Source organism: Oryzias latipes, chromosome 17 (genome assembly GCF_002234675.1).
Source record: "Oryzias latipes chromosome 17, ASM223467v1".
NCBI lineage: Eukaryota > Metazoa > Chordata > Actinopteri > Beloniformes > Adrianichthyidae > Oryzias > Oryzias latipes.
The window spans coordinates 19,862,028-19,888,334 of NC_019875.2; the positions used below are offsets into that span (position 1 = coordinate 19,862,028).

The 26,307-nt window shown below is 38.8% G+C and overlaps 1 protein-coding gene across 6 annotated transcripts in view; it reads right to left on the reverse strand.

Moving 5' to 3' along the window:
* The window catches only part of astn1 (astrotactin 1), a 339,194-nt gene that overhangs the window by 29,688 nt on the left and 283,199 nt on the right, over positions 1 to 26,307 (reverse strand). For all 6 annotated transcript variants that reach the window (XM_011486590.3, XM_011486589.3, XM_020710964.2 and 3 more), the window contains 3 exons: positions 18,353 to 18,630; positions 17,104 to 17,237; positions 16,566 to 16,717 (listed from right to left, as the gene is read on the reverse strand). In XM_011486590.3, the coding sequence (XP_011484892.1) occupies positions 16,566 to 16,717; positions 17,104 to 17,237; positions 18,353 to 18,630 (564 nt within the window). The remainder of the gene's footprint in view (positions 1 to 16,565; positions 16,718 to 17,103; positions 17,238 to 18,352; positions 18,631 to 26,307) is intronic.

The window sequence follows — 26,307 nt, forward strand, 5'->3', positions numbered from 1 at the left end:
GTTGGAGGTTATCTTAAGCCAAGACTTAAATCAAAAAGAAAATTGTTTTCTAAGTGGAGCGCACGCCACAGAGACTGTGGAGGTCAAGTTTTAGAAGGGATCAAGAACAAACTTGTCATTCAGCTGGAGATGTTTACTCTCTGCATTCTTAAAGTATGATTGGTTGGAAAAGTCACAATTGCCAAGAGAGTGATTTGAGTTATGGAACAACTTTTGAAGTCTTGCCTGCTGTTGTCAGTTCACTTAGCAAGGCCTCTGTGTGGGTGTGTCTGTTTTTGTGTAGCACTGTTGTTTTTCTCCACGTCTTAATGGAAAGGACAGGTGCTCCAAAGATGATAATGTTTTTGCTGTGAGATCTGAGTGTGTACCAGACATGGGATACTTTTAATGAGGGATAAAAAAGTCACAAGTAATTTCAGTCACTTTCATGTGTGTGTTGTTTCACAAGTGGTTCTCATATCTCACATTTTGCTTTTGTAGTCTGCAAGAGGTCACACCATTTAAAAAACATAAAACACCTTGTCAAGATTTTGAACCAAAGAGTTAGACTTGCTCTTCAAAACCCAGGCCAACAAAAAATAAACTTTCTTCTTCAGAAAAGGGCTGTTTTTGGACCATTTGATGTTATGCTCAACACTTTGGCAAATTCAGAAAGATTACCTTTGGTAGTGAAAAGACTGGGGTGTGAAAAGCTTTCCTTAGTAAAAGCTTAAGCAGCAGAGGGAAACAATTACAGCTGACAAACTATGTCCAAAGTCCATGAAGTCTTTAAGAAGAGATGTATCTTGAATGCAAACTCACTATTTTGTCGTATTCACGAGTAGGGGTATTAATGTCAATTCCAAACAGCAATCATTAATTTCTCCTACATGATCAAAGTTTAAGCAGTTGGCACTTAATAGGGGCGCCATCAATTGGTCATTGCCAAATCTAGTTCCTGATTGGTCAGTTTGACCTGGTTTAACTTTCAATGCGCACTCAATTGCCACGAGTTTTGTACGTAGAGCCCAAAAACGGTCTTGAAAATTTGCGTAGCTAAGCGTGAATTTTGAGTTTGAATGTGGAAGCCCAAAACGCGCAATTACAAATATTTACATTGACTTTTCATTGAAAGTTGTTGCTTAAACATGTGTTACTGAGGGTGATATGAACATAGATTTACTCTCACTAACTGTAGTTTTTAAGCAGAACATTTGTACTTACGGTACCTTAAACATTAACACGTTTATTTCATTGTAGAAATGTCTCAGACTTAAATACTTACAAAACATGACAATACAATAATGCAGAAACCAATTAAACTCTGTAGCAATAAACATCTCTACAGTGTTTTTTGTGTTTTCAGGAGGTAATAATTGAAAGGCCTCGGTTGACAGACTGCTTTTGTTTTGCTGGACGGCTGTCCTACTTTTACACACAATCACAGCTGGGATGGAAATGGTGGATGGTGGTGCGTGAGACGCTACTCATGTTGGACTTGTTGCAAAGCTGCCGAGAGCACACTTTTTTTTTTTAGCATTAGCTGGCAGCACTAGCACTAATTTCTGCTGCTTTGGAGGAGGGCAAGATAGTGATTGGATAGTTTCTTGAAGGGAGGGGAAATTCTCTGTATCCGACTGGTGTAGTTAATAGAGCGATAGCAAAAGGCAAACGATACACAGAGTAGCAAAAACGTCTTGTTCTGAAAATAATAAAAAGAACAAAATAGTTCTTTTAAAAAGCATGTTGCTCATGATGGCATATTGAACTGTGGAGGACTCCGTTGTAAGATTTGGTTTTATAACTAGTATTTTTCATCTCTAGCCCCTCATTAAACAAAAATTGTGACAAATAACTAATTTAAAAGTCACACCTTAGTTTTCTTATATTCACTTTTCCACAGTCTTCCACATGTTGAAATGCTACCAACCAATACGCTAAACTCCTAAGCTAACTTGTTTTTGCTAAGAGGTCTTTACAAAACAGCTTTATGATATGCTAATTGGGATTATTTTGGCCCGATAAGCATACAAATGTAACCATAAAAACAAGATTTGAACTTGTAAATGTGTTGGTAAATAAGCCAAGCTTGTTTTTTCTACTGCTATGTCTTTAAATCAAGCTCGGCTGACCACAACCCAATTTGGGCTTCTTAGCTAAGTACACTATAAACAGCAGCTATGGAAGTGATGTAAGTTTACTTATTACACTCATTTTACAATGAAACCAGTCAAGCATGTAAATGGAGGAAAATATATCCTGAACCTGTTGAACTGGGAGGTAACAGTGTGGTAATTAGTTGGGGTAGGAGGCAAAGACAAAGAGGTGGAAACGACCAAACGGGAAGTTTACTATCTTTCATTAATGCAGAGACACACATTTGTGCACACACATTCTTTCTATGAATGCTACAGCTTGTTTTTTTGTTGTTGTTTTTTTTGGCTGGTTTGTCTCCTCATTATACCAGGTCTACCCTTCCACTAAAAAGACATTCACAAATGTACTCGCAAGCACAACTTGTAACAAAGCTTTATTACCATCTGGTCCCAGTTTAGACCATTAACACAGTATCACAGCCAAAAAGCCAGTGCTAATCTTTACAGCTGTTTTTGGATTTGTACCACCCTTAACTGATGAAGGAGGAAGCATGGAATCCTGCGTTATAAAGTAGGCTATGGTACAGTCTATTGCTCTAAAAAAATAAAAATAAATAAATAATGAATGCTGATCAATAGTCAAATGTTTTTTGATAGATGTTTTACAAAGCATCAGAAATGTTTCAGAAGAGTTTTTGATGAGTAAAGATCGGTGACGGACATTCTTTGACCACTGGGGTGGAGGTGGTTCTCCATATTTGTGTACTCGGGGGTGTCTCTGGTCCCTAACCTCCGCGAATAAGGGGGGAATACTGTATATATTTAATCTGTGTGAAAAAAAATTGGGAACAGCCCTAAAGTTTCTTTGTACTTCCTTTCGAATTTGGTGTTTGGAACACATGTTTTGGAGATCCATTTACATCAGCGCAGTGCAATTTATGTCTTCAGAGGGCCGACAAATTATTTCATAACCAACTGATACCGTGAGAGACGCTGCACGCTAAGGATATATTCAGCCAAGTACGTCAATCAGCCAATGAAGCCCTTCAGACAAAACAACGCACAGAAACACATCTTGAATAAATGTTGCTCGCCTGTCAACCGAAAAATAGTTGTATCTCCGTGTTTGCCCAATTAGTTTCAATTATGAACAATTCCCATTTACGACATCCTTAAGTGCTTCTGGAGAGCTCAAGCAGCCTGTCAGGTGTTTATCTCATACAACACATATGCTTCCACATCTACCATTTAGCCAGTTAACCAACGTGGTCCAGATGTTCCACTTCCTTGCGTGCCTTTTAGTGCAAAATAGTTATAGCACATTATTCAGGTCACGAAAACGCCCCATTTTTGTGAGCTTGTGGAGAAAACACATCCATGGTTATAAACGTCGTATTGTCTACACCTATTCTCAACTACTCTTTTTGAGCATAAAGTCACTTAACAGATGTTTTAACCCTAAAGCAAAGTGTTCAAAATGTGAAGCTTCATAAAGCTCCACATGTTCCAAAAGTGATTGTTTTGGTTTCACATTTGAACTCGAGTGCTTTTAAAGCAGCAAATGTTTGGTATAGTCCCAAAACAAAATTAGTGTAGTGATGCATTTGCCATTGCAAAAAACATTTTAAACACATTTTTTTATTTATAGCAAAAGCTTCATATTCATAGTCTGAAAGTTACATAATTTTTAAGATGTAAAATAATAAACTTTTATTTACTTTTCAAGGTATTTTTGCTATGGTAAAACCACTTTTTCTTTAACTAATAAGTGGTAGTTTACCCGGAATTCTGGAAGATTTGCAGCTTAAAATTCAGGAAACAAAGTCGATACAGTAAATAGAATATAGTAACCATTTTGATGCAATTTTTTAAATAAATTGTGTTAATAATCCCACATTTTAACCACAAAACTAACAACTGCTCACAATTATAAAAAAATATTTAGCATTGTAACTTTCTTGTATACATGTAATAAATTTCTACTGCTCATGAAATCTGTCACTCCGCCTTATTTCTAAAGGATTGACAAAATATATGTGGATAAAAAAGGAAACAATCTAGTTTTGTCTTGTAATGAGCACTTCCATTCTTTCTCGGGAGTCGATTTAAAAGAATCCGCTCTTTCAACTTTCAACTCTAGACTCTTTACGAAGTATTTTTTGTGTATTTTTATTTTACCACATGTGTTCAAATATTATTGGTTTGTATGTAAAAAGCAAAGCTTTAATGTGTAGTGTATTAATGTGAATGTTTTTGCATTTATTCCATTATAAACCATCCTTTATATATATCAATAAAAAAATTGAATAAAATGTTTTTTTGCTAAGATTAATTTGCTAAGATTAATTTTGATTACTTAAGGTTTTTATTTTTTGTTTTAAAGACTTAAACGACAGGGGCAGATAAAAAAAAGCAGCCTCCTGCATGCTGTAGCTACATTCCCATGAGCCTTGCAGAACCTGTCCAGGATGTACCCCGCCTTTGCCCAACAGGAGCTGGGACATGCTTTGGCCCTGAAAGGGATATAGCCGGTTAAGATAATAGATGACAGTTCAGGATAAGACCGCTTGGATTGATCCTCCATCTACTCCACCCGCTGATCAAATCACTCAACGTGTCCCTGTTTAGTTTATGCGGTGCTGAGACCTCGACAACGTTCTGATATTAAACTCTGGCCGCACATTTCAAATCTTGCTGCTGCAGACTTGCTGCGCCCGGCACTCAAACTGTGCCACAGGATCTCAGATCGCGTCTTAACATTGAAACTCGACGCCCCTGACATGGAGATACTGTGTGAACAAGCAGACAGAGAGAATGCAGCAAAAAAAAAAGTAAAGAATCGGCTCCCATCTTTTGAAAGTTGACTCTTTCAACTCCCAACCAGGCAGCGATTCTTAAAATCGTTGCTTTTGAGCATGACGCATCACTAGTTTTCAATCTTACTAGGAACATTATCACAATAAAATGGTGATCATTTGCTGAATAAAACGTTTTATCACCTACAACAAGTGATGCACTGTGACCCAAAGAAACAGGATTCAAATGACAGCATAAACCTAAAACCACAATACAATGACACAGGTAAATATTGTACAAATTAAATTAAAGTTTGCACTTTATGAGGATTATTTGTTTTCTTCAGTTGTACTATCATAGTCTCAGTGTGTACTATTGTAAATGTAAATATAAATGAATCTGGGAAATCAGAGATGGATCCAAATCCTTCAAAAATCAAACTGCCTGCAGATAAAAAAGGAATAAAAAAGTTTTAAAGACCCACTTCAATGAAAAATTGTGTTTTCAACATGTTCTTGTGACATTTTTCTCATCAGAGGGACTTATATAAAGAAATTTTTTTAAATAATATAAATAATAATAATATAATAAAATAATTTTTATTCTTTTACTTGTCCTGTCCAATAGCTGGGCAAACAGATGAGAGCTGAAGGCCTCTTGTGTTGGACATATTTTACTTTAACTACAGGGGTTATGAATCTTCTGACAAACCAGAGGTTTGTCTGAATAAACCCCTTTTGTACTCTAGGCCAAACTTTATTCATTTTAATCATATTGGAAAATCTTTTGTGTTGGACCGGACACAGGAGGAAAAGAGGGAGGAAGAGAGAGGGATATTAGAGACGGGGGGATAGGAAGGTGATTATAGAGGGGGGGGTAAAATCATGAAGCAGCATAAAGCAACAAGTTTCTGGATGGTTATACTCATTACGGTGAGGTGAGATGTTATACATGTCTATGAGGGCGGGGCCTGTCCACACACACTCAAATGTTATAAACACACCTGTTGGCTCCAAAAATGTTCACATGTCAACATGTACACAACACAAATATTGTTCACACACGCATACTTATGCCTTCAAACCAACTAGTGTGAAATATTTCATTCAAACACGCAAAATATTAGTGCAAAGGTGAGCTAACACCTGTGCTCAAGTGAGTGTTTATGTTCTTCTAAAATGGATGATGGAATGTAAAAAGAAGGAGGGAGAGTGCCCAGTCATCCCCACACCAAGACCCCCGCTGCAGCAGCAGCAGCGGCAAGAACCCCCCAACACCCGCACGGGAGCATATCGAGATCAACCACCCCCCGGATGATCACATCCGCCACCCAGGCCAGGGCCAGCAGGACCGCCACGGGGGCCCCCAGAGCCAGAAAGCAGGGAGGCATGGGGGGACAGAGAGTGCAGTTCCGGCCCAACCAGGAGAGCAGCCTCCCCCGCCGCACCGGGAGGGCCCAAAGCAGGGCCCCCCAGAAGAGCGCCCACAGCCCCAGACGAGCACCCCACCACCACCCAGGAGTTCTGGGCATCCCCCCGCCCCAACCCTAGGCACGAGCCAGGACCCCCCAAGGGAGACCCGCCCCACGCTCCAGGTAGCCACCCACCCGGCCCACGGTTGGTCCAGGAGAGAGCATGGCAGGGGCCAGCCCTCCCCGCCCAGGAGGAGGACACCCAGGGGAAGAAGAAATTTTAACTTAAAAGAGCATTTTTGATTGTTTCTTTATCTAAATCGTGGTGAATCAGGAGGAAACAAAATATGCTGTTTAAAAAGCCTGTAGCTGTGACGTAGAGGCTACAGTTGGCGGGCCACAACTGAAAGGGCGAATTTCAAACCCCTACCACTCTGAAGAAACTATATCCTAGAAAACGTTTATAGATTTTGGCTAAAAACACATCAATCATACTTAAAAAAACACTGGGAGCACTTTAACAATAGATCAAAATGATCAGAGTGGGACTTAAATACTCTTTTGAATATAAAAATGCACTGATTTATTGTTATTCTGTGTGAAGTGATTGCTGAGGAACTGTCAGCCAACTGTGAGTTGGCCTCTGTTTAAATTGTAAAATTATTTGTTATGGCAACACTCATTAGCTCCTTGAAAGGTTTTGACATACTATAGTAGAAGATGAGCACCAGTTGTTATCTGTGCAAATCAAACGTAAGATGTGTGCAACCACAGAGAATTGAAAGGGGACTTTTATTTAGCATCTGAAGTTCTACGATCATCAAAGGAAAAAGTGAGCAGGTGGGAATGGTTAAGCAGTGGCAGATCAGAGGAAGTGTCTGGTTTTAAAATGAACTCAGGCTGCTGCAGGTTTAGACTCCACCACACATGTCCTGCCCGTTCACCCTGTTGTCTGTGTGCGCGCCATGTAAATAGGTGAGTAATGCGTGTGCTGATTGCATTCTGAGTTTTGCTGACCCCTGAGCAAACGTTGCCCTCGTCAGGTGATGAAAGCGGTTACATCACTGGGTGGCTTCCAGCTCAGGGGATGTTTGCTTTCACTGCGAGTCTGGTCCGGCTAAACGGTGCCCTGACTAAAAGCAGACTCTCTAACTGTGAAGCGTCCACACATCTGCTGGGGATCCAGCGCGTTCGTGAGTGAATGTCTGCACTTACACTATGATCTCACCTTGTGTGCATGAAACTTGTTAAGGGGGAGATGACTGAACAAACAAGCTGTTGTCAGCACCAGGATCCAGCTGAGTGCTGGATCCTTTGGGACTCAACTGTATCTTTGTAGATTTATCAGACCTTCCATTAAAAAAAAAAAGTAATTGTCAGTGCATTCATTGCCTTGTGTATCAACAACACAACTCTCAGAATGTTTTATCAGAAAAATGTGTTTTAAAATAACCCTCAGAGCCAGTTAATAATGTTGCTCTTTTGTTTTTTTTTCTCCTTTTTTTCATTTAATTAGCAGAGTCTGCATAAATTCTTTACTGTACATGGGCGCTCATGTTTCATGGTGCTACTGGCACTTGTTATTTATAATTTATATATCATCAAAGATCAAAAATGGATTCAATTGTAGAGCAAAATGTTTACAATTCTGTTTTGGAGGTGCAAACAGAATATAACAGGTTACAATCTAAAAAGAAAGAAGTCTAAAGGCTTAAGAAAATAGGGGAAAAAAACAATTGCTTATACAATTTGTTTATACAATTTGACACCTTGGACATTCACAAAATCCACCTAAAAAACCCCACATTGCCCTAAATTGAACAATTTATTTTTAAAGACCCACTCCACTCCAATCCTCTTTTGATCTGTTTTCTGTTTAGCAATCCAAAAACCTGTCTGGTTTAGAGTGGCAGGAGTTCTTAGAAACTTGCCTTTTGATTTGTGGATGGTTGACGTGGAGCAACCCCCCCCCCCCCCCCCCCCCCCTTCCTTTCCTGTTGCGGAGTGGAGTAGATCAGAGCTTTTGCCGTATTTTCTGTGTCACAAATACGTTCTTTTTCAAACATTTATTTGAAGAAATCTCTTAATTAGAGCTTATTTTTCTTTATATATTCTCTATTATGAGAAAATGCCACAAGAACATGTTAAAAACACTAAATGAAGATCCAAGAATGTCGATTTCACAGTCAATTACAAAATCTCTCCATGTATCTTTGCCATAAGAAGACTTGGAATAAAAATGCCTTTAAAAACCATACTTTACCAACAAAGTTTTCTAACTACAGCATCTGATGTCAAAAATAAAATAAGGCTACATGCAGTTAAAGCCTCCAACTAGCTGAACACAGGATTATTATTATTATTATTTTGTGGGGGAAGTAATACTTTCTTTGAGGTTGAGTTTAGACTTAAATCTTATTTTTAGTTCACCACACATTTATTCCTAACTAAAAAAGGTCAAATCAGTACAATGCAGGACATACTGTATGATAAATAAAGAAAACGTCCAAGGTGGAAGAAGGAAGAAAAATAAAACGTTTATTCTAAAAGTATTGTCTATTTAAAGACTTTTTAAGCATATTTTACTAAACGAAAAGCACATATACCCTATTAAATGTCCTTAAAATAAATTAGAACATGCATTTGATCTAATGTTACACAATTGGATCAATGCGTGTTGGAGTCAAAAAAGTTAGTTCAATGCACCCATCACAAGTCTTATCTTATTAGGTTGTAAAATGTCATAAATACTTCATCCACTCAGAGAGGTGAGGTTTATGCAGTATCATGCCTTTTTCGTAAGGGGTAACCTTAATTGCTCAAGCTCCTAATCGACTCCACATGATCTCAGAGGAACGCCAGGAAGTGCAGGGGCAACTTCTATAGCTGAGGAATTTACATCCAGCAATGACAGTGTGAACGGTGTCTTTTCACACCTTTAATGAAAGCAAAGAAATTTCCATAATTGGAACACAAAATAGAGAAAAATAGAACATGCATTAAAAAAAAAGGAGGCCAGATTGTGGAAGTTAATTTGATTTTGTCTATTCATAAAGTATATAAAGTAATAAAGAAAAAAAAGGACTAAAGATCATTAGCTAAGTCACATTCCATTTTAACAATGATTTATTAGGGCTACCATAAAAATAAAATAAATAAATATGTATATGAAAATAAAGTCATGAAACTATGAGAAAAAAGTTGTAAATATATAAAAACAAGTAAAAAAATGTACAACAATAAAGTTGTAAAATTATTTGAAAAGAATTCTTAAACCTTTCCAAGAATAATTTCATAAAATGAAGAGAGAGAAAAAATCTTACAGACTTATAAACTCTTAGAATTATAAGTAAAAGAGTCAATATTTTTTGATAATAAAGTATAAGAGATTGAAGTCTTTATGTAATTTATGAGGCAATAGTCTGTTTCCTAAGAAAATATAAACAACTGAAAAAAGAACCAATATTGTGTTTCAGTATTAGAGAGTTAGAGTGCATTCTCCTTCATTCATTGCTTTCACAAATAGGAAAATACTAAATATTTCAGGGAGTTTTAGACACAAGGGGGGGCCCTAAGTCTGGGTCCCCCTGTGCCTGTCCCCAGCCTAGAAAATTACAGGGTTGTGTCAGGAAGGGTATCTCTGCCAACAGAACACTGGAAATAATTTGCAGAACACTGGGCCTCTGCAGACGAAGATTCTTGACCCACAAGTAGTGGATTTCAGGGCGAGCCGTTTACGCCGTCGGCAGCATATTAGCAGGGGTTAAAGGATTTGTGACACATAGATTCCTATGAAAAATAAAACAGAACAGGCTGCCTTGTGCGTTTAGTCTGCATGAAATGTGGATGGAGGCTTACACAACCCACTGTATTTTCCCGTGTAAAATTATTTTCTCATAATTGTATGACTTTTTTTTTGTAAAATTACGACTTTAACGACTTTATTCTTGGAATTTTTTTAAAAAAAACGCTTTTTTGCTGAAAAAGCGCTACTGTAAATGGTATTGGACTTGCTGGCTGGGTGGTGTCCTTTTGTGGTGCTTTTTTATGTAACACTTTGCAAAAAAAAATCAAATAAATAAAAAAATACACCTAAACTCCTTAAAAAACAATTAAATGTCTAAACTGACAGTTGATTTATAACAAATTTCCCAAGCGCTTTAGGGATAATAAAAACAGTGTAATAGATGTGTAACAAACGAATACTCCCAAATGTAAATGGTGTTTTTTAAATTGAAGTAAAGATTTCCTTACAGGAATTCACAAAAGTGCCTTAAACAGATGAAAAATGAATAAGCAAAAGGAAGACAAGATTAAAAATAAGACTTGACAATAGAGAGCTGCAGAACTGTCCAAAAGGAGGTTTGATTATAAAAAGTAAAAGAAAAAGATGTGAGAAAAACCATCTCGTGCCAGAACACTTCTCTGAAATGACAGACTGTCAGCTGAAAGTGAAACCACCCTGCACAAGGGGGCTCTCCAGATCTTAAAATCCCCCCAACCTAATCCAGTTTCCCCCCACTTTCTCTTTATTTTTGACCCTGTTTTGTTTTTCTAGTTAATTTCACTGTTTCTTTTTTCATCCCCCCTCTTTGTCATTGTGTTCTACCTTGTAAGTCCCACGCAACAAATGCGGTGCATAAATAGAAATTTGTAATGAAACCACTTTATCTGTGTTTGCCTGTCATTTTTTTAATACAACTCTGCACCAAGCAGAGCTGGATGGCTTTCACTCAGTGCAATTAGAGGTGCTCTGTGCAATCTCTGTGCAATTTCACACATGAGAGAGTCCAAATGGAAGCGAGGGGGGAGCTGCTGAAGGTTTTGACAACCTCAACACCCTTGAGATATGAAATGTTATTTTGGTAAACTGTGTAATTCTCTGACTAATACATTATCCTGGCAGTGTGAAGTTGCTGTGAATAGGGTCAAATGTTAAATGCGTTAGCAAGTTAAACTTTCTTTAAACAGGGAGACTCGGCATGTCGGTTTTTGAAGACGGCAATGTTCAGATACTTTGATCGGTTTTCTTGTATTGGAAAACTTCATGCAAACGTTTGCGTTTCAGTTTTGTTATTGTGGAAAAAGTGTGAAACGTACTTTGACATACACTGTTTTTTCTTTTTTTCTTTTTCCTTTCCATTTCTATTTTATGTAGCAAATAAAAGTTTTACCGTATTTCTTGATTAAAAGGTGCACCATTATGAAGCCTGTGTCCTGACATTAAAAAATTAAAATATATCTCGTTCGCACAGATTAATATCTTGTTCCCACGAAATACTACTATACTATTCCAGAGAGCATATCCGTGTTTATGAACGACTTATGACGTGAATAATTATTGCGTTGGAACAAATTAATTATTTTGTTCGCACGAGTTAATCATTTCGAGGGAACGAAATAGTATTTCGAGGGAACACAATATTATCTTGTGGGAACGCAATTTTATCTTGTGGGAATGGAATAGCATTTAGTGCGAACAAGATATTAATTTGTGGGAACCATATATATATTAATTTTTTAATGTCAGGACACGGGCTCCGTACACCATCAAGGAATGGTCTATTTTTATATTTTTAACTGCATTCACTCTAGAACTTATTTGTAACACGCTACACGTTAGCCACGTTAGACTATTCACAATACTAACTCTCAACTATGTTGGTAACATTACATGTTAGCCATGTTAGTGTATTCACCATACACTCAACCTTATTTGCGACACGTAATATAAACGGTCTGATACTTTGACTATGCTAACTCTCAACCTGGTTAGTCACTTTGAAAAAAAAAAGTCTGACATCACCAAACATTAGCCCTGGCATCGTATGTACAATAACACCCGTGTTTATTCTAAACACGCTTGATTTTGTATTTTGTTTTAGTATTTCTGAAAGCTGGTTGTTTTAGGTTTTCAAATAACTATATATTTTTTAAATGCTTGAAAATATAAAATAAGTTGAAAAGCTGCTTCAAAACATCTGATTGTATTTTCTTAGTTTGGAAAAGTTTAAAAACTTTAGTCAAAATATGTGCCTTACTGTAGATTTCGGTTTAGTACTGCAAAAACATTGCATTTTGAGAAAACCATAATTGTATTCACTCTGTAACCAGCAGCGCAACAATTAAGTCTTTGTGATCCTAAAGTCAAGGTTGAATCCACTTACAGAATAAAGCAGATGGGATTCAATGGAAACACCAGTTATACATCACAGTAGGCAAATGGTTATTTGCATGCTACATCTTTCCACAAAAAATAGTTTTGTTTAATAAAAAAAGCTTAGTGCCCTTCATCTATTGATTCCCAACTGCTTAGCATTTCCGCCTGACAGTCAATCTGTTACAGAAATGTATGCGAAGTGTAGTTAATTTGGCTAACATTTAACAAATGTTCTGACCAGAAATTGTTGCCTCATGTAACTCAAAGTGCGTTTGACTGTTTCCAGAGTGGCTAATTACCATAGAGGACTTTAAAAATTCTAATCTATTAAGATGTAGCAGAGGCAAAAGCTACGAAAAAGGACTTTATATAGTGCTGATAAATTCACTGTCTGATAAACTCTCACAGTGATGGATGATACCGGCAAGGCAAGGGCTTTATTTTGGAGTTTGTTCCTAAAAAGTTCGCAAAGGTAGAAAAAGGTTTAGTTTCAAGCAAAACACCCTGTCATCCCATCTTTAAGAGCCTTTGAGCCCTTCTATTGTCAACTTTGAGCCTCGCTTTGGACAACTGTCATGGTCGGTAGAAACTATTCTAAAGCTAAGGTGTGCTAGTGAATCTGCAAAATAAGCTCCAATGATCACCACTTCATCACGGCGGCCATCTGTACAAATCTGTTGTGTTTGGTCTTCACAAAGTATGAATAACAAGGATAAATATCACATTAAAAACAGTCTGACTTGCAGCCTAAGCTAAACCTAAAACCAATAAAGTGCTTCCTGAAAGTAGTCATGTACCAGGGGTATAAATACTTGCAGGGAGCTCAAATCTCGACACCGGTACAATGATAGCTTTAATGAGAAATAAAGGCATGGAAAGGAACTTAGAAGCAAAGAAAAAGGGACTTCTGTATTTTTTTTCATTATTTGCTGGGAAAATCAGTTTGGTTTGCATCAACACTGTCCTCCACATATCTGCATTAAGATCTGTACTCAGGAATAACAATAAGTTGTCAATTGGTATGATCTGTTTATCATCTCTTTATGTTTTGTCTGGAAATTGCAGCACCCGTATGGGTTGACCTGAACTGGTGCTGTGGGTTTTTGTGTTGTTCGGCCCAGTGAAAGGTTGTAGGCAGGAGCTGCTGCATCTTCCGGTATATAAACAACTCCCTCTGCAACATTCATTCAAGCCATCACTTTCAATAAAAAGTCTAAGAAAACGTGCGCATTTCGGGCTTCCATGATAAAAACTCTTGCGTTCATGCATGGCTACGCTAGTTTTAAGCCCATTTTCAGACTTAACGTACAAAACGCTTGGCCATTAAACACAGGTTGAAAGTTAAATCAGTTGAACTTTGACCAATCAGGGACTCAAGTTTGGCAGCTTCTTGAATGTACGACGCATGCCTGGTGTGAACGCACCATTAAGGGGAGTGCAGGTGCGTCTTGCACTCCCCTTTGACTCGAGCTGCCACCTTAAGGACGAATACACAAAGGAACGATTGTCGTGCATGTGATAAATGTATTGTCAAGTGATGTTATAAGTTGCATGCACTTATGACATACAAATGATGCCATTCAATGGTACACTTATGTTAAACTCTAGTCATTAGTAGGGTGAGCGGACTGACTCAATGCTGACAATGCGTCATGGTGTGCAGGGGATCCGTAGGTACCCGGAGGACGCCAATAGGATGTTCACACAAACTATGCTCTGATAGTCTCATTTTCACGTTTCTAGCAGCCAGGCTGTGCACAAGGAGTGTGCACTTATCATGTCAACTGCAACAATGGCAACAACAGCAACTACAGGCTCACCAAGAAGTCTACAACCTTAATATTTGGAGCAGACAACCTACTGTGTGTCCTGCAATTCCTCCAATTTTTGTCTGTAGACAGCTCGTACCAACCCATATAGGCCGTTTTGACTAAGGCTGTAAATCTAGAGCTGATGTATTTATTTCTGTTGTATTTACATTTAAATACAACAATTCAGATTTGCTTTTGAAAAAGGGAAAATACTCTGAAAAGTCCGTTTCTTTTCAACGTTTTTGTAGCTTTAGTAAATAAGACACTCCAAGCTCAATCCTTCCATTCACCCAAAATCCTGCATCTGGATTTTTTTGTCATTCCAAAGGATAAAAGCACATTTCTATCGGTAATAGGAAGCTGACAAAAAACAATTTATTTTAAAGAGTGCATAAAAAGAGATTTATTTTAATATTCAAGAAATAAAAGTAATGTTATATTTGTCCTTAAGCTTATAAAAGGACAAAGAGACAGTACTCAAAAGGCCTTAAAGTTTTTACTATCATTCTGAAGTTGCAGAGGCATAAATTTGTTTAACTGTAATTCTGAAACCGAGTCTGTATTTTCTATTCTCTTCTATTCATTTCAAAGGACAGGAACAAAAGTAAGATGGGGTTTCTGACTTAAAAAAAAAAAAAGTATATTTGCTGGCACTCCTAGCTGTGACAAACTCAAACGCATACAGTATGAGTGGACAAATAGTATTTGTGTTATCATTTATATTTTTTTTAAAGATTTAGGGACCTGGATTTGGTAGTGACGTATGGAGAAGTGATCGTTGGGGAAAAAGGAATGGTTGTGGTTCGTCCTCGGATGGAATCATGTGACACCAAGGTGTATTTTGGAATAGAGCTGAGAAAGGAAAAGCCTGGAGTGAGATTCATAAGATTTGCACCGCTTCAACATTTTGCACTAAAACTCTCTCAATCGTGGGCACTGTGCTAGTATCAGGTGACGTGATGCCATGTGAAAACCACCAATAGTCCTTTAAAGCAGGTTCCTGGGAAATAATTATCTTCTTTAGTCAATGCAGCATCTCTTTGCATAAAGAGCAGAAATGTGGATGACTCTTTAATAAAGTTTGTTTAGAAAGAAAGTTGGACTGTTAAGTGGGCTTTAGACTAACTGTGGACCAAATGCTATAATTATGATTCAGAGCGAACACTGAGTCTTCAGTCACACTCAGCATTTATATTACAGTAAAGAAAAAGAACAACAACTTCTCTGCTTTTCTAATTTGGTTTTCCCTCGTATCTAAATCTTTAGTATTGATTCATAATTCCAAGAGCTCAGACAAATAACACTTTACTTTCTCATTATGCTACAACAAACTTTGGAACTCACGGGGACCCGTAACTGTCTCCATTATAGATTGGGTCATTACTACAAAAATAAACTGGCTCTGTTTTGCCAGCTTGTACTCATATGGAGCCAGCTGAATAATCAGACCCCTCTGTCATGGGTATTTACACACACGGCTGCTGCTCATGCGGCGTGCTATATGACTTGCTCAATGTAGTGCAAACATGAGCAAAAAAATACCTTAATGGCAAAATCCATACAGAATAAGAGGGAATAAAACACAGGAGTCCGTTTAATGAACAGGTGCAAGCTGCTCTAACATCAAGGACCAAATGTTACCTGTAAAAGTTTTAAGAGGGTCTTTGATCAGGTGTGTTTTTAGTAAAAGGAAAAATGCTCATTAAAGGGGAAGATTCATGTTTGTCTTTAGTCATTCTTAACAAGACATATAAAGATTTCTCTGCTATTAAGATCATTAAAAAATAGAGTTTTTTTATGATTTTAATGTTTTGTAAAATGTGCCACAATATTTCTATTATTATAAGCCTTATTGGTCTACACCATCTTGTGGCAGCCTTAAAAACTGCATTTAAATCAAGTTGAAGCTGTATGGTTTTAACTAAATGATGAATAAAAAACAAATAAAATTAGTTCAATTTTAGTTTGTCAATAAATAAAGAATAAACAATGATGATGATGATGGAATGCTATGGGCATCAAAGGGGATGGAGAAATGTATTTATTATCACTATTAATGTAAAATGTTTCTCTTTCCTGAAGTCTAGCCTTTCAGAAAACAGTTCTTAATTGACCCCGACCCATATTTATACCTTAATCAGCAAACAAAACTTTAACAGTAAAAGAATAATAATTGTGCTTGTAAAAATTTGTAAAAATTTTGACTCAATGTCTCTCCCAATTATTATAATTAAGTAGTTACTTAAATATGGGTTGCTTGGCAACTGTCACACAGCTGGGAGACTTTACAGTCCAAAAGTTAACAGTGATACCTGTCTCAACTTTGGAGTGGTCGCTCCTCTCTGTCACCTTCTCCTGGCTGATGAGGTAATCGACTATCCGCACTCCGATTGGTGGCTCGGTGTGATTCCACTCCATGATGACCAATGAGCTGCTGGGCTCGTAGGTGTAAGACAGCTTCAGGCTGGCAACAAGGTGATAGAATTGCAATGTAAAGCACAATGAAAAACACCACTATGATGTTGTTATGAGCAGCTAAATGCAGAAATACATTAAATAGAAATTAATATAACATCTAAAAAGTGACATTAGAGAATTGATTTGTGCACACATGACTGGGATCTTCATTCCAGCCAATCAACATGCAGCTGCCCATTCAACTGCTTCGCATCAAGCACAAAAGCAACCTATTGATCCCTGGAGGATTTGATCAACATTGAATGTCGCATTCTTACGGAGCCTGATGGCACAGCGCCGGAGATGCCAGAAGCACAGGATGGATTAAAAAAAATGTAAACATTGTTTTTTTGTATTCATCACTGAACAAAACACTTGTGTTATTTTACTGACACAGGCTGAGGAAGTGGGGCGCAAGTGGGCAGCCCGTCCGTGCCGAAGGCGCTGGAATCACATCGACACCAGTCGTCAATAACATCGCCTTTGCCTGAGCACCACAGCATGCTCATCATTGCCTCCTGGAGAGCCTACGAAGAAAATTAGAGGGAATTATAACAGCGGACAACCATTGGAAAAAAACAAAAAAAACTTCTCAGTTTATTAATGAATCATGCAGAACTCATGTTTTCTCTAAACATAATTTTACATTTCTTTTTGACTGGTTATAATACAAAAACAAAAGAGGCATCCACCAACTGTTTTTGGCAAGTAATATGAATGTGTAGTGCAGTTACAGCAGTGTATTGCAGTATTATCACTGCATTGCACAGAAAGTGAGCAATTATTTGCAGCTCTAAATGCACTGATGTGATGATAAAAACACTGCAACCCCAAGCGACTGTTGGTAAGTCTCAGAATCGCACACAATTGTGGGATAGATGCAGTAATGACAGGCTGAAAAACCAAATTGCTCCAACACAACGCAACACCCTGATCAGCCTTAAAATTTAGATTTATAAATGGCCATTTAGAATTGACATCCTCGTATAAATCTTCTATTAAAATAAGAGGTTACAAGAGTTTAATCGGAGGAGGAAAAAAGTTTAAAAACATATTTATTCATGGTGTTGCCTTTACATCGTGTCTACATGCTTATCTATCTGCACAGTGGAGAAACAGCCGCAGCCTTAGAGCAGCTTCTGTCAATACCAGCAGCTGCTTCTGTTTGACCAAGCTTAAGGATGAAAGGCCCGGGAGGGTGGACAGCTGTGTATCGACCCTGTCTTTTTTTTTTTTCTGCTGCAGGACCAGAAGCTTTATCGATGTCGAGTATTGATGGAGTCAAATAAGCCGCAGCACAGTGCAGCAATTTATGGCAAAGCGCGTTTCCTGCAGAGACAGGCGTGACACTCTGAGGGAGCAAAGACTTTGCTCTTCTGCTGCTTGCGTCTGCCTTCGCAATGGGATTTGGAATCGCTCGCATTCTCCGTAATCCTCACGTTCAACGCTTCACAGCAGGATGTCCGCTCGCACAGAGCGACCACATAAACAAACATATGTTTGCAGCATTATCTGCCGTCTGCACATGAGATTACAGCGTTGACAGAAAAGAAAAAACAAGATGACCAATTCAAACAATGTAATGGAAAAGTCGCATCAATGTGAGATGAGTAAAATACACACACACAAAAGAAAAGCTCACCTGATAGGTCTCATTGTTGGACACCAGCTCGTAGATGGGAGCAGCCTTGGTGATTTTCAGGAGGACGGGTTCGGACTGCTGCCGGCCCTGCGCCGCTCTTGGGCTCATGTGGCAGAGGTGGCAGGAGCGGGGGCACTGACCCTGGCTGCTGCAGTCCATTCGGACGCCGGCGGTCATACGTTTAGCGCCTGTATCCAGCAGGCTGGCTATGTAGGCAGGATAGGTGAGAGTCCTGGGCTCTTTGTCTCGCTCTTCTGACTCCTCTGAAGGCGAGTTACCTGCATTTGAGAAAGTAAAATAGTTTGCAAGGCTCAGAAAAGCATCGTGAAAATCACGTTTTTAATATGTTCTTGTTGCATTTTTACCATGATGGAGGACATATACAAAGAGAATCAATCCTAAAATACCATTTTTGAGTACTTTTCTTTATAGAAATCATTGTGAATCATGAGTTGAGGAAAAATGCAGTTTGAAATAGATTGTATTTGTAGCTGAAAATACACTGGGAAGAATACAAGCTTATTCTGACCCATCCAATGGTAGAAAACTAGATTTATGCATCTTTGTTGTCCTCGTCTGAGCTGGCATCTGGGTCAACATCGTACGCCTGGATAACTCCAATATTGCTCACTATTTTGTTGCATATGTAATGTTAGGTTGGGGTGTGAGGGGCTGTCAGTTAGCAGGAAAGCCTGCAAACAGATAACTCAGCTATGGGTGGCGGAAAAGGGGGTGGGGTTGCTCCGCACCAACAGTCCCATCCACAACTTCGAATGAAGTCTGCCTCTTTGCAGAAAAAGTTTTTGGATTTAGGCTAAAAAACGGCATAATCGTAATTATGATCACTAGGATTGCTGTCAAAATAATGTAAAAGGTGATCAGAGTGGGACATTAAACTAAAGGATTAAAATGGTGTAAGTAAGGAAAAACATTGTTTCTGCAGATTTTTCTCTTCTTTCCCTTTTCTCATTACAAGAGAATAGTGGGGGATGAAAAAAAGCTGAGCAGAAGCAATATTATTCTTCCACAGGAGCACAGCATACCATCAAACTCCCATATCTTACTCTTGGAGACATTTCAGCTACTGCAGCGAATTGTAAAGTGTAAATATTTGAGCCTTTGTGATGAAAGCTCCGTTATGCTTGTGCCAAACAATAAAACTTTTACATTGCATTGATGTTTCAGTTGCTTTAATAGGTTTTATTGATCCGCTTTTTTATTTTTTGCTCTAGACAATGGATTATGACAAAAAAGAAAACATAAGACCAAGCATTGCTCAAAACTGATGAAACTTTTGCTCTGAGAAAATGTTGAGGCACCCTTGAAAACACTAATGATCTTAGCGTATGTTTAGGAGGCCTAATCATATCAAATTTGTATCCTGCTAAAATCTTTACGCCTGACGTCTGGCTGCAAACCTGCAAGGAGTTCAGAGAAATACAATGCTATACAAAAAGTACGAAGTTTAGGTTGAAAATGTAGTAGTAGGAACCTCCTTTTAAACTCAATTCATATTTATTTGGGCTTTTCCATGCCACAACAGAATACATTTCACATTAAATCTACCTTAAAAATAATATACACAGGTTCAAGAGAACTCACATAAGCAAGAATGCTGTAATTTCTTTTTATTGATTTAGTACTATAGTACTAAACCTTAATATATATATACTATATCATATAGCACTAAAGCTTAATAGCCAATGTTATTAAATATAGTATTTCTTTGACACAAATTGCATTTTTTATGAGCTTTGATTATATCGTTAGTCTTAATTAAATGCTTCTTTTCTTGCTGACTAAGTAGGGAATCCATTTGTAATGGAAGCCAGACTGCAGTGGGATAGGGAGCCGTGCTTAAGGCAGAACATTGTTATTTTTCTTTTTTTTGTTTTTTTATATTGAAAGCCAGAATTTTCTAGTTAAGCCTTCAGGGATTGTGCCTGCATGCGAGCAAACACAAGCAATTTAAAAGCTCAAGCACCAATTAGGGAATAGACTTGTTGTGTAAGGTAACTGTGATGAAATACAGCTCATTTCTTTAGCTATGGGACAAAAGGAGCAAAATTTGTTCAAACAAACTCAGGGTCCACATGTATAGGTATGAAAGCAAAGGGTAAACAATTAATTTCATGAATGTAAAATGTAAGTAAAGTTTGAGTTTTGCAGTTGTTTGGACATTTAAAAAATAAGACTTCTTTTTCAAAAAATTGACTTATTTCTTTGACTAATGACAATACATGCAATGCTACCGGGCATATGACGCTGGTTATTGAACGTGCATTCTTAAACGCATCCAATATTTGTATCTTCTTAATTTCCAGTATTCAAACAGGTGGCACTTCCGTGAATTAAAAGGGATGCCTTCCATACGTCCCTACCAAATCAGAGACCCTGACTGGTCAAAGTTCAACTCTGTCTAACTCTCAACGTGTTGTGTTTGTATAAACTTGGCCGTAGAAACTGGCCGTAGAAACTGGTCGTGGAAACTTGCGTAGTAACGCGTGAACGTGAGAGTTCTGCACTCAATACAAACAGAAACCTAATCTTTCTCTGTGCTGCCGAAAACGCACATTCACGCACGTTTGTCGACTTTTCATTGGAACTGGTCGCTATAACGTGCTTTGCCGAGGGAAATGTGAATGTAGCTAAATGCACGATTATAAGTCATCCAAGTTGCTCCAATTTTATGCCTTTACAGTGGTTTTTACATTTTCTTTTCTAGATTAATAAATAAAAGCAGTCCAGTGAGAAAATGACAGTTTTGTTTGTAAAATATATCTCTGTATTGTCAAAAATTCTGTTTCTGTCACAAATGGAATCTTGATAGTCTCATGATTTATGGGTGAGACTATGGGAGCTTTCTTAACCCTTATGCTATCCTATGGGGTCAAGATGACCATTGACGTGTTATCCCTACCATGACAAAGGTGGATAAAGGGGAAGAGGATTTCATGTAATCCATAAACACCAGTAAAGATCACATAACATTAGAGAAAAAAGCTTTAGCGCACTGTCTAGTGGGGTCTAGATGACCCAACTCCCAATGTTAAAGTGCCTAGGATAGACGATTTTGAAATAAATCCCTCTCTAATAGAAAATTTTATTTTTTGAGAAACAAAACACAGATTAAACAACTGGTATATCAAAATTTGTTTCAGAACCGCAGACTTACATTCAGGCAGATCATTTTGCTCTCTACCTTTGTTAGCTACAAAAGAGAATGGCATTTCCCTCAGGAGTTGATCCGAACACAAAGCTAGGGTAGAAAAAGTGTTGGGTCAACCTTGCCAGGTGGCCAGGAACAGATGCCACCCGTGTTCATAATGTTGCTCCATTAATTCTTTATGTGCTTTTACAGCCAGCGAGTGCCAGCATGTCCACTATACTCAATTATAAGATGTGACTCTAACTTGTTTTTGCTGTCAGTAAAGAATATTTAAGAGTTGTTGGATTTAAAGTGGTTACACCCTGAAAATAAAAGAACATGAATTTAGAAGAAACATTCTATTCTCTTATTCTTGTATTAATTATTGTACAAAAGGTACAAACAGGAATCCCTGGAAAGTAACATACTGACTCAGAAGAGGTAAAGGGGTAGACAGAAAAGCACAATACCCTTTTAAGGCAGAAAGTTACACCTAATTGCAAACAGATTGGTGAGTTCAATTCCATCTTAAAAGAAAATCAGCAGATGTTCAAATAAATTGACCCGTATCAGCATTGAGCGATCCACTTTAGCAATGATATCACCTGACTAATCAAAGGCAACACAAAGAAGGATTAGGTTTCTGTTTGTATTGAGTGCAACAGACTGCAGAGATTGATCACTGAGCAATATAACAAAAAAGATAGACGGCAGCATTCAGAAGAAATATCCCTAACCCCTGCCTGGAGAGCCTCATCAAAACTTTGAATTCATTGTTTTCCACGTGGCGGCGGTGGCGGCGGCGGCTGCCAAGGATGAATCCCGTGTCCTTGCATTCCTGATCAGCCAAACTTTAATTTATCCTTTCAAGCTGGCTCACTTCCTGCTAATCAGCTCTCATCACTCCGTCTTCACTTGCCACCTTTTGGCAGATGGAAATTAAATGTGGCAGTTATATTAGGCCAGGCGGCTGCCTTTTAGGGCAAAGAAAATTGGCAATAATGAGTTCACTTTAGTTGGGCTTTGGCTCAGCAGTGTTCACTGTCAACTGAGACGACTCAGGGACATTCAAACGGACGACTGGTCCAGCCTCAAGACACTCACTAGTCAATACACACAATCATGTCATAACTCAAGTTTGAGTATAGTAGGACAAGATTTAGCAATATTATTATAGATGACACATTAACATAAACATAATAAGGGTGGGATTATAAATACGCTTGCTTTCTCCTACAAGCAATTAATTAAACTCTATTTGACAAAGTTAATAATCAATAAATTCAATGTGTTATGTAATATATTATAAGTGCAAATGTGTCTGTTATGATTTTTGTAGTGATTATAATGACATAATTTACATGTGTGTGTGGAGGTGTATAGGGAGATGTTAATACATGCATGTATACATTTATCAGATTTATATATGGATATACTTATACGTGTATATTTCTATATCTTCTTTTACTTTATTATTTGTTTTTCTCATATTCCATTTGATTCATGATTGTCCTAAGTTTGATATTTATATGTACAGATATATATTTATTTGTTTTTTTCTTCTTTAGATTTTGTTTGATTCTTTGAAATAAAATAATTAGAATTCTTCTTGAGATATATATGGAAATATATATATATATATAGATATATACAGCTTTTAAGCTGAAGTTTTTTTTTTTTTTACTTTAAGTAGCTTTAATTGAAGATTTTCAAACTACAGAATTTTTTGATTGATTGACAAGAATAAATACATTTAATTTGTAGACCACAAGTGATATTTCAAATCTCCAAACACACATGACATATCATAAAACACAAAGATACAGACTAGTAAAAAAAAAAAAAAAGTACCATATACGTAAAAGGGCCATGGTCCAGGTCAGTCCGTGATTCTGATTGGCAGCCGGGTTGTGGATCAAAAATGATTATGGACACTTAAAAAGGAGTTCCGGTAATGTTTCTGCCTCATCGTCTGGACAAAAACAAGCTGTAAACAAGCTCTGAAATGATGTTTTGCATAACTTTTCATGATGCTCAGCACATACCACTTTGACGCTGCAGAGCAAAGTCAGTGCAGATTCTGTAGCTGTTGCCATGACAACGTGCCGCATCACGTATCTATTTGTCAGTTTTTTGTAAATAACGATTTTAACCTAAAAGATAACAAAATTACAGTAATAATACATAATTATTATTATTTTTTTTAATAAGTGACCATTTTATAAGTGACATAACACCCTCCACTTTGTGTCAGACGGTTCAGGCTTACGCATCATCCATTAATTTCTAATAGTGCACACCTCGTCCGGCATTATCCATCACAAAAACAAAACATACTTATGTTAAAAACACACACGGGGACATCGTCAAAACAAGACTGGCAGTAAAAGGACAAATGGAAATGTTGTAGTAATGTGAATTTTAGGACATCTGTCCTAAATATTATTTGTACTGAAAGCAAAGGTGACTCGACTAGTTTATTATTATTATTCCTGCTGTTCAATTAATTTTCCAAAATTGAATTTGATTGAATAAATAACATTGAATTTAGATGAAACACGTTCCCACCCTTGACTTTCTTGTCAGAACGCTTTGAGCCTTGTTACCAAATGCTTGGTGCTCCACTTGAATGCATATGAAAAATGGCTGCATTTCCATGAGAAGGGAAACTTTCCACACGCCGGGAAGTGAACCAAGTCCCCTATCGCTGAACATTTAGTCAGAAAGGTTGGTATTCAGGGATACCAGGTGCATCTGCTGGCATTTTGCACTATTGTTTAGGTAGCTGTGACGGTGTGGCACCGTCAGATGACGAGGGGGGGCCACACCGTGTTTTATTGTTTGTGCATTTATGTATTTTATGTTTAAAATTATTACCTGTGGTGCCACCTGGGTGAGGATTAAGAGCCACGCCCCATGGGAGGGGCTCCTCATTTAAAAGGAGCATCACAGGTTAGAGAGAAGGGGAGTGACAGAGAGTGCTGCATGCTGCATGGCCCTGCGTGGTGCTCACCGGGTCTTTAATAAAAACAGATCCTCCTCACCTTGGCTCCTCTGCATCCTTTCTCGGCGGGACCCCGCCACATATGGTGTCAGAAGTGGGATCGCAGAGGGGCCACAAAAAGGTGAGGACGCAGCGGCGTGGTGGGGACAACGATTCCCCGGCAGCTCAGCGCCTCCTCAGAGCAGTCCATCCTCTGAGGAAGAGGGGGTGGATCCGGGTCGCCTCGCCGGAGCGTCAGGCCTGGCCAGGGGCCCGGAAAGAACTACGGCATCCAGATCGGCGTCCATGACGAGCGGAGGACCTCGCGGGCAGCAGGGGCGGACCGCCGGAGCGCGGGGACAGCCGGAGGCGGGACGGCACACCGCCTGGTTCCACTGCCGCGGATGCGGGCGTTGGAGGCCTGCGCGGAGCGGGACAAGGGGCGGACCGACGTCTACCGGGCCGTCAGGGGAGTGCTCCGGGAGAGGCGCATCATCTCGCCTGTAACCTGCTGTCGGCGGCTCCGATCAGCGGAGGTGCCATCCGGAAGGGGACCAGCGGGGGCGTGTTGCCGTTTGAAGGGCCTTTGCCGGGGCTGGGACCGACCGGAGCGGCACCGAGGAGCAGATCGGAGGGGTCGCCGTCGTGGAGCAGCAGTCCATGCAACCATCCGACGCGACGCAAGGACGTGTTTCTGGCGGATCGGCGTGGGGAATGCACGGCGGCGGACTGCGGAGGGGATTGCCGCACATCGTCAATCCCTCAGAGGAGGGGGATGGTGTGACGGTGTGGCACCGTCAGATGACGAGGGGGGGCCACACCGTGTTTTATTGTTTGTGCATTTATGTATTTTATGTTTAAAATTATTACCTGTGGTGCCACCTGGGTGAGGATTAAGAGCCACGCCCCATGGGAGGGGCTCCTCATTTAAAAGGAGCATCACAGGTTAGAGAGAAGGGGAGTGACAGAGAGTGCTGCATGCTGCATGGCCCTGCGTGGTGCTCACCGGGTCTTTAATAAAAACAGATCCTCCTCACCTTGGCTCCTCTGCATCCTTTCTCGGCGGGACCCCGCCACAGTAGCACAATATTTTTTGGGGGGAAAACCTTTTTGTCAAAATTTAGGTCACTTTGGGGCACAGAGAGGAGCAGCAAGAGAACCAAAGCTTCGGCGACAAGCTGACACTCACTTATTAACAGCAATTTGTGCGATAGAAAGTGGAGCATTTCATAGATGCATTACCTGAGTAAATGAAATAAATTTGGCAAACTGTTAATAGCCACAAAAAATACAAAGACAATGACATGAATTAATAAGAGAAAGCTAAGCTCTGACCTTTATCTGCACAAATAAAATTTCTCGTCTTCAGGGATACAATTCTTTTGGGGAACTATCGTTTATAAATCTAAAAATGTTCTTTTTTTTTTCTTTGTTAGGCACACCTGCCTAACAAAAAGCCTTAAACAAGCACATTGACTCCTCTCACTGACAGCATGTTTACCATCAGTGCTGAGGGCGGAATTCACAAAGCTACCCTGTGTGGGACAAACCTGTCAGCTATGACAAATCTAATGTTACGACTTAAATGATATTATGCTGTACCCTGCAGGCGGTGTTGGCAAACATTTTCATAATATGCCTCTTTTCTTTTTTTTTTCTCCTGACAAAGCAAAACTGAGAAGAAAGGATGTTTTTTTGTGAGATGTCAGATTAAAAACATCCATGTTTTCATCAGAAAAGTTATCTTCTATGTTCTAAGCAAAGGGGAGACTTTCACCGGTGATGCTGTCCAGGCGTTTGGCTTCCAGCAATCTCATTGTGGTT